General features: G+C 38.4%; 1 protein-coding gene across 1 annotated transcript in view; it reads right to left on the reverse strand.

The window, feature by feature from the left end:
- Nucleotides 1-8484, reverse strand: part of LOC116707222 (peroxisomal acyl-coenzyme A oxidase 3-like) — a 91183-nt gene extending 82699 nt beyond the window's left edge. Inside the window, 7 exon segments of the mRNA XM_032544508.1 lie at nucleotides 3499-3587; nucleotides 4337-4480; nucleotides 4850-4939; nucleotides 5303-5377; nucleotides 6760-6895; nucleotides 7011-7108; nucleotides 8329-8484. Of these exon segments, the coding sequence (XP_032400399.1) occupies nucleotides 3499-3587; nucleotides 4337-4480; nucleotides 4850-4939; nucleotides 5303-5377; nucleotides 6760-6895; nucleotides 7011-7108; nucleotides 8329-8439 (743 nt within the window). The 5' untranslated portion in view covers nucleotides 8440-8484.
- Between the last annotated feature and the right edge of the window lie 1594 nt (nucleotides 8485-10078).

Consider the following 10078-nt stretch of genomic DNA (forward strand, 5'->3'; position numbering starts at 1 on the left):
CATGCTCAGGACCTAATCATGCACAAATAGAGAGATGTTAGAGCAGTGGTTCTTAACCTGGGTTCGATCGAACCCCAGGGGTTCGGTGAGTCAGTCTCAGGGGTTCGGCGGAGGTCAAGACACACACCCGACTCATATGATTCGTGATGACACGCCCCGCTTGGCCATCATCAGAAGGGTTCGGTGAATGCGCATATGAAACTGGTGGGGGTCAGTACCTCCAACAAGGTTAAGAACCACTGTGTTAGAGTGAGTTGGCTGCCAGTTGGACTAGCGCCCTGAGTGGTCGGGGGGGGGTGCGGTGCCTTGCTCAAGAGCACCAGGCAGTGCCCAGGAGCTGAAGTGGCATCTCTCCAGCCAGCAAACCACACTCCGTACTTTGGTCCGTACGGGGACTTGACCCTCCGGTGCGCAACCCAACTCCCCTACGGACTGAGCTACTGCCACCCCCCATAAGGTCCATCTTGAAGAGAAGATCACCCAACACTTTTATATAAAAATACAATGATGTTTACCATAGACATGACCTGTTATGAATCTCAAGGCAGAGAATTTAAAAGTTGAAGAGGATGCATGTCTATTAATCATCGTAGTCCAAAACTGACATGAAAATTGCTTTAATGACCCTTTTCCTAAAAAACATGAGACAGATGCTTTTAATTCTGTAGAAATAGCCAACTTTTCTGTGTAGGCTCACAAGATCCTCCATGTGAAATTTGAATGAGCTTTTCATCAATCCAGATGCCAAGATATTTATATTCTGTGACTCTCAATTGTTATAACTGTAGTCTGTTCACAGTGGAAATATTAAGGTTAGTATAATCTTTAGTTTGGGCTCTGGTAAATAACATAAACTTTGTTTTATGCTATTTAGTACAAGGTCTTTAAGAGCCACGTTCAGAATACTAAAGGAACGCTGTAAGTTTTCAATTGCTAGAGGAACAGAATTTGCAACATTATACAGCACTGTGTCGTCTGCGTACAAATGGGCCTAACAGGCATTTTTTAAATCTAAGGCGGATACAATGTTAATCACAACCAAAGTAACAGGAGTTTTATTACTGTGTCCTGCTCTAAAGCTGGACTGAAATGGTCTCCAAATGGAAACTCTAGACAGAAACAACCTTTAATTGATAATTTACCAGACATTGCAGGGCATTTGACAGACATGGCAGTTTGGATATTGGTCTATATTTGTTTAAAAAAAAATTATCAGCTCCCTGATCCTGGTAGGAATTCAGAAGTTATTATTTTAATTAGAATTTACAACCCTCTAAATATAGAGGGTTTGACTAACAATTTCATATGGCCCTCCTAGAAAATATCTAATCTCTTTCAGAACTGGCAGTCAGACTAAAGGTGTGACTGCTGAAGCCTCATATCAGAATACAAGCACTGAAAAAAGCTAGCCTAGCTGCTGTGAAAAACCACCTTGATGAGAGCGCTGAGACTGAGCTAAAACAGTAAAGCCATGGCTCGTAAAATCAAAACAATGAGATGAGAATTCTTTAGAAAAATAGTGCAGCTTTATATTAACTTGAATTGGTGCTTGTAATGCCTATTGAGTGCTTTCCACCAGTGGAAACTTACTAACCTTAAATGATGTAACGTAGCGACCATCAGGAGTAACATCTGCCATCTTGTTCAGCAGATTCTCCCGAGGGATCCTCACATTATAAAACAAAGCAAACCTGAAGGGAGAGAGACAGAAAAGTTTTTGGTTGCACAGATGCCGGCAACGTCAGTAAGAAATAGAGGACAAACATTAAATTATAGTGCTGTGATGTGTCTGTTTCAACTTTTTGCAGAAAAATAATAAATAATGAAATCAAAGATTAAGAGTGATTTATCAACTGCTCAATTGCCTGAAAAAACCCAAATTCCACACATTCAGGTAGGTATCCCATTTTGGTTGGGATTTGTAGCATAATAAATAATGAATTCTTTCATTCAAGTAGCTTGAACCAACAAATATTTTAATTGGATACATTAATTAGCCAACATGCATGGAACAACCCAATTCATTTGCTTTGTTAAAATATTTTTTTTCTGCATATATTAGTCATGTTTTAGACCTGTTCTCAAATGTTTCCTCCAGGTCTGACATTCCTCTGCTTTAAATTATGAATGTAGCTCCATTTAGTTGCTTTACTGTGGCACTGAAGAATATCTGTTGCTGCTTCACATCATAATGGATAGAGTATGGCGTGTGGTAAAAGCTTAGGTTAGTAAAAAAAAAAAATGTGTTAATTTGGAGGACTGAACTGTCTGACCAAGATCATGGCTGATAAGAGACAACATATGCCAAAAGACTCAGAGAGAAGATGCACCTTTCATTAATGAATGAACTAAAGTTGCTTAAAGCAAATATAGACTGTATGCGAAACTGTAGAGGAAAAAGTAGTTATTGTAAATATTATCTTATACATTGTTTTGTTAAGTTGTTAGTCTTGTCATATCTGTCATATAATCAATTACATTCAAGAAGTATAACCTCACTATGTAATTATACTTTGGGTTTAAGATCTTTTACAGGTCCCACACTTATGTTCACTTTTCCTTCTAAGGTTTAGCAAGATTCACTCTCTTATAATTATACGTAGGTATTGAGGAGGTTAAACTGGACGGTGGAATGAGAACTTTGAGGAACTCCTGAATCCAACTAATTCACCATTGTGGTAGAGGCAGAGCTGGAGGATGGGGGATCATTGTCAATTTCCCTGATGGAAGTCATTGATGTATTCAAACATCTCCACAGTGGCAAAGCCCTGGGGATTGATGAGATTTGTCCAGAAATGCTGAAAGTTCTCTGTGTGGAGGGGCTGTTCAAAAAGGGGGGCCAGAGGGTGTGTCCCAATTACAGGGTTATCACACTTCTCAGCCTCCCTGAAAAAAAAAAAAAGAAGAAAAAAATGAAAGAAATTAAGACCGAACTACATCCAACGTCCAAAGCAAGAGTTGTATCCAGGTTCTCGGTAGTATGTCGGACTTGTTCCAGGTCAGCCGCCGCCAGTGCTGCACTTTGTCACCAATCCTGTTTGGGATTGTTGACAGGGTATTGAGACGTGGTTGTGGTGGGGAGGGGTTGCGATTCGATGATGCGGTCCTGATGGCATCATTGGTCTGCGACCTTCAGCACTCACTGGATCGGTCCATAGACAAGTGTGAAGCGGCTAGGATGAGGATCAGCACCACCTTAGATTCATTCTACCGCACCGTTGTTACAAAAAGAGAGCTGAGCTAGAAGGCAAAGCTCCCGATCTACCAATCAACTGTTATCCCTACCCTCACCTGTGGTCATGAAGGCTGGGTCATGTTCGAAAAGAACCAGATCCCAAGTACAAGTGGCTGGGGTCCCCCTTGGAGAGATTTCTGTTTGGCTTATGTTTTCTGTATTAATTGTCCATTTCTAAATGTTTTATCCACTTACAGAGCCTTGGGCTTTTCATTGCTACTGTAACAAGCTGGAAAACAATGTCTCCCTTTGTCGTCACCTACCCGTTATCCAGTCCGTTGAGCCCCAGCTTCTTGCCAATGTCTCCAACCAGCACACCAGGCAGAGCTAGCAGGGTCTTAGGATCTCTCACCTGCGCCACAATGGTTATAGAAGTTTTTTTTGACAAATTTAAAAGCATCGTTATTAAAATGTGTATTTGTGGATAAATAGTTTGAATCTAGTCTACACCGTAGATAACTTTATAGCTTTTTCCATTTTCATGTCTTTTATTGTGCATAATGATTAAACCTAGAGTATTATAAGAGTGTTCTTTGGGGTTCAATTCTTAAACTTTACTCAAAGAAAACTGTTTAAACTCTTTTCAAGCCCAACATTTCCACACTTCATGCATCATTTAAAAAACTCCTTTCACACAATGTCAATTGGAATTACTGATTTTGAATTTCACCTTTTTAAAGAAACTGAAGAGCTTTTCAACTATTTCATTAACCTTCACCATAATTAAAAATCCAAGTGCTATCACTGACACTTTAACTGCTTCCACCGCTACATGCCACTTGATACTTAAACAGATTTTTAGTCTTCAACTACTTTAAGAGCTTACATTTAAGTTGGCATTTTGACATGTTAGTGCTAACATACCAACTGACATTTCAAATGCTTACATTGCACACACTTAAACTCTCCATGATGTCCAACAGGCAATCTCAGAAATAAAATCTTCTAATGGTGCTGGTCCAGATGGTCTGGATTTTAAGTTTATCAAACTTTCTTCTCACATCTTAGCATCCACTATGGGTAAAACTGTGTTTTCTGAGATGCAGCTGTGTGACATCACATCAGATTTTCCTAATAATGGGTTGAAAGTCAGAATCTTACCGGCACAACGAAAGAGTGCAGGCCGTGGCACACCTGGTCAGGTGTGTAGAGCTGAGCGAACAACACAGCGTGGGTCGCAGTCTTGCCCAGGTTCCCTACCCAGAACTTGGCGGCCTCAAAATCCGGAGTGTTGATCACAAACTCCTGTAAAGTAGAAAGGTAAACGTGGAAATTAGTCCACATCCCCTTAACATATTCCTGTGAAATCGTGTGTGTGTGTGGAGCCTTCCTCCTGCCGCTGTGGTCCTGTAGTAACCCACTGCCACTTCTATTATTGATTGTTCTACTATCCTTAAACAGAAACATTTTTCCAGGAAATTATATTACCAGATGAGTTGAGGACCAAAACGTTAATAAAGTGAGGACAAGTGATAAAGTGTGTGCAAGATTTTTTGGTTCTTTCCTGTCAATAAGACTTTCTAATGCTGTGTGCAAACTTTGTAGTAATGAATTAAACAAATTAATTAAGTAAACAAAATTAAATGTCAAATTGAATGTTGTGTGGTGTGTGACCTGGGTGGAGGGGTCATATGTTGCTGTGGTCCTCATGGCTCTGGTGTTGCTGCCGTGGCTCAGCTCAGTCATTCCAAAGCATCCAAACGTCTACAAACAGATCCATGAAAATAAGGGTTCATGGCAATGGAGATGTGTATGCATATCACAATTGAGTAAGATTAGATGTCATAAATCTAAATTTACAAATATAGGACCAACTATGTATGCCTCATATTTTGGAAATTTTGGGAAATTAACTAAATATTGTGAATATAAGAACCCAAAGAGAGCTTATGGCTCACTGTGAACATTATTCAGCACATGCATCTCATAAATCTATTGGTGCAACATGGTGGACATCATTGTTGAACCCCCCCGCAATGCATTGTTCCGTTTGACAGCCATTAATAAAGCAATGATACAACTGTAAGGTGATGTTATTGGCAGCGTAAAGCTGTGTTGAACTCTTACCATCATGTCTTCAGTGTTTTCAACATATTTGCTATGTCTCGCTGATCCTGAGTTGGCAATAGTTGCTCCAAAAGTCTGAAAAACAATATGTTTTTAGCATCTGTTACTGGGATAAGACAATGAATAAAAAGGAATTAAGTCAAGCAATGCTAGCGGCCATTTGGGAATGCAATACTGATGACTCAACAGTAAATAAAAGGATTGGACAGATAAAGAAATAGAGAGACAACTTCACTATCCATAAATTTATGAGTCTCCAGTTGCTAGCAGCTCTGTGACGCTGTACTTTAAGTGGTGCTTTGCGCTAAATGCTAACATGGTGATGTTTAGTCAGCAATTTCTCCATGTTCAGAATCTTAGTATTGTACCCATTTGTCTCTCACCTACCCCCTCTCTTCCTCTGTCTCTGCCAGATCAATTAGAACTGAAAACTATTAACATCTAGAAAGACACCGTTTGCTCCACAAAAGGAAGTAACCTCCTGTCTCCGTCCACCTGGTGTCTTAGACTAGGCTGAATGTTGGTTAACTGTATTGATGTTAGAGTTTCTCATTTACATAATAGAATCTTTTGATCTGTGACCAAAAACGACCCCAAAGGGGCGAAGTTTAGATCCATGTCTTTCCTCATTGGACTGCAAAGATGGGCTCGGCATGTTACCGTGCCAACGACGAACCAATGACAATGGATTTGAATACACCAGGTGAAAAGGAACCGCCCCCAGGTGCAAGGGATAAATGTCTGTGATTTAGGAATATTCAGGACTGGTCTCATGCGACTTCATCAGGGGGAAGCATGGATCAAGTCCACTTGTCTTATCATCTTCACCATGCTCTTTCATTAAACCTTTTCTTAATTCTCAATTGGACCCTCAAGAACACGTGATGGTTAGATTTTTCTAACAGTATTCAGTTTGGTGTGTTGCTAGACTTGCACATTAGCACAAAACCAAAAGTTTAGCTGAGGCTGAATGTCATTAGTTTTGGGCAGATTAAAATATTTAGAACAATAATGGCACTAGATGAAAAGATACATATCAAATCATTTGGGAACCATGAATGTTTGCAGCAAATGTAGTAGCAATATATCAACAGTCATTGCGATATTTCTTAAATCAAAGTGACTGAATGACTGATCTACATTGCCATCCGTAGAGCTATGCTTCTAGCATAGCTAAAAGCTACTGTAACAGTGTTCTGGGTTATTTTAAAAATCACCAATTTCGTAATTTATATTGGAGGGTTAGTTGCATATTGGGGCATAGTATTAGGTCAAGTACAGGCATTGGAAAGTTACATAGTCAATGTGGAAAGTAAACACTTAAATTATCATTAAAGGACATTGCATGTTATTACTGCCTCTATAGTATGCTTTTCCTTCCACCTTTTTGAAATTTTGACACACTCATTATATTCAATGTGTCATTTTGCACACCTCATACACCAATTCACACTCACCTGTTTGTTAAGAATGAACTTGCCTGCCAAGGCACAGTCATACATCACCAGGCAACCGTTGAGAGTCACAGCCTTCCAGGGGTTAGCCATCACCTCTTCTTTTGTCAGGAAGTTGTAGCGGAAGAGCTGCTTTAACCTGTAATTTTTTATCTGAAGCTTTATTTTCTCTATGTACTGTACATTATATAGATAAGGATATAATATGATACAGAATATTACTGGTAGAAAATAACTTTCTGTAATGTTGATACCTGAGGAAGGTCAGCTCTCGCATTTTCTCGAGAGGGACGTCTTCGCCGGGCCGACGTGCAAACAGAGGGTCATTCTCAAGGGCCTGGAACACTTGTTGCTGCAGCACAGTGAAGAACACAAAAAGTACAAGATATGAAGAGGAACATCAAGATGACATGGGGTACCAAACGTGTTCTCTTTTAAATGAAAAATAAATAAATAAAAAGTAACAGTGGTTGAGAAAAAAGTCGCAAATAGATGTTTCTTAACTGCTTGTCCAAGGTCAAGAATATACTCGGAACTTCAGATTTTAGGCCGACACGGATGAAAACTTGAATATATGCAATTAAAGTCTGAATATAGGGAATGAAATAAATGTTTTGTTGAAAGTACAGTGTTTGCCATGGCTAACATCAATACTATACAGCTGCCTAAATATAACGTTTGCAATTGGACAATATTACATAGTGGGTAACTAAGACACTTTTAGAGTGCATCTTGTCAAATGAGTACTCTGTATTCTTTGTTAAGGTCCAAAGGGACAGAAACATTTGTTTACTAAGATACCGAAACGATGCTATATTTAAACACAAATTATTAATTATGAAGAATTCAGAGATTTTTACATTTGCTCTGTGAAGGGCCAGTTATGGGGCATGCATCGTTTTGATGCGGTTTCCTTGTTAAACAACATGTTGCCTCGGAACGGTGTGAAACGGTGTGAAACGTGCTTTGAGTTATGTTTTCTGTCATTTGGTGGGCTTTTGTCTCTCATGTATTGGCTATATCACAAGTGATACCCAATCAGCAGAGGCATGTCTGCAAACCAGTGATAATAGGTTTGCAGAGCGTTTGCAACAGGGTGTTAAACATACCCTGGTTTCAGTTTTAAATATGTTTGTTTATTTTGATGCAAAGTAAAGCTCATTACTTCTTAATAATAAACTAAGTATAACATAATTTAGAATTTAGGTGTATGGTGTCTAATAAGGGTATACCAGTTTATTTACTGTCTGGTTTAGACCACACTATCAAATTGGTCTAATTTGATATTAATGTACTTTAAAATAAAATGAGACCAAATAAACTACAATGTTCAACTGTAACTGGAAAATTAGGGATTTCTTTTTTTTTATCAAACCTATATTTGTTTTTAAGGATGGCACGAGCACCTTGATTACAGTGCATGCCATATCCAACCTTGGGAACTTTGCTGCATGCCATAACCTTCTCTCTACCCCCATATTCAGTCTGCCTCTGGAAAAATGCCACAAAAATAAGACAAGTGGCACTAAAACTACTCAACTGCAAAAATATCTCACTACAGAGACCAGCTACCTTGAATGCAATAATTTCCTCTCCGTCTAAGAAGTAGAGCATGTCCTTCCAGTTGAAAGAGGCTTTGTTCCTGTAGATATCCAGCGGGCCACTGGGAAAGTCATCAGCCATCTTCTTGTTTTTGGACTGAAAGGGTTCACCAAGCAGGGAAATAAGGCACTTTCTGAGTTAATAAGAAACAAGGGAGGAACATAAAATGAGAGCAGTGGTGAAAGAAGTATTCAGATCATTTAGTTAAAGGTTCAATATCATCCTTCTTTTCAGGTTTATACTTGTATTTGGGATTTCTACTAAAACATTTTAACATGCTTTGATGTTCAAAAAACACATTAACTGAGAAAAGTGCACAGTTTTTTTTTTTTTCAATCAAAGCAACCTCCGTAGTTCAGCGGCTATCAGTGCAGAGTTCAAGATTTTATTGGGACCTTTGTCTAGTTTGTTACACTGGAAGATAGCCAGATGAAGATGTTAGACATTGTAGGTTAAGCATTAAAGCTGTCTGAAACCCACTTTAACATTTGTGAAGGCTTTCTTCAATTTGTGTGGGGGAAAAGCAAAAAAGGACTTAGGACTTCAAAAACATTTTCAAATTTGTGAATATGTTATAAAAATGCAAAAAAGCAGCGCTGCAGATTTACTGTGTTATGTGGTCCATATTCTATCTTCTACTGGCTTGACCTCTGTGATTATATACAGTGTATATATATACATACACTTATTCTTACTATTCTTATAATGTTACTGTTTCTGCACTGCAATGGTATTGTTACCACACTGCACATAGCTGTGCATACTGAATATCCATATTTATTCTGTTTTTCTTATTATAATACACTGCATATATCTATATTATTCGTACTACTATTATATTGTTACTGCTACTACACTGCACATATCTGTACATGTTGTTCATACATTGTTCATACCTAACTTTTTTTCTGACAGTCTACATTCGTGCATTTGTTGGAGAGGCTTACCTCTGTCCAAAATAAACTGCAAATACTCTGCCCACACATCCTGCCTCCACCTTTTTTTATTTATCTTCTATTTATGGCTATTTATCTAATTTATTTTGGTCCTTGCTGGACACATCCTCCACATTTTGATGAAATTACCTCATTCATTCTGGCATGAACAACATATGTCCATCTCAAAAGACAAAAAAACACACTTTCCCCTCTTCATAAAAAGTGCATGTCCTGCATTTATCATTGGCAGGTTTATGCTGCACTTTGCTGGACAACACTAAACATAATAATAATGCGGTACGTCACAGTGACCAACAAATTCATTCAGCTATTAAAGACCGAAAGTTAAACAATTGTCTTTTAACATGTTTTTAATTTAATATGATACAGTAAATCCATAGCTGAAAAGAAGAGAGATTTGTGATGTATTTGTATTTCACTTTGACTTGGTATGATTTGTTATTAAAGTTAAAGTTATTTCACTTTAATGTTCCATATGTGCAGACCTACAGGATATTACCTAACCTGTATGCAGTGGAGAAAGAAGTACTCACGTTTAATTAAGTCATGGTTGTAGTTTTCCTGTGTCTTGTCTTGTTTTACTGCCTGCCTTGAGTTTTCCTGCCTCTGAGATTGTCTGCCATGCCCTGGTGTAATGATATCCAAGACAAAATGACTGTTCCGTTTTTTTGACAATCCGTTGGATGGTAAATTTATTAAATTTGTATTGTGTTTAGAAGAACTGTGATCATTCTTTACAGGGTCATATGAAACGTTACGTC

Source organism: Etheostoma spectabile, chromosome 19, assembly GCF_008692095.1.
Source record: "Etheostoma spectabile isolate EspeVRDwgs_2016 chromosome 19, UIUC_Espe_1.0, whole genome shotgun sequence".
Lineage (NCBI taxonomy): Eukaryota > Metazoa > Chordata > Actinopteri > Perciformes > Percidae > Etheostoma > Etheostoma spectabile.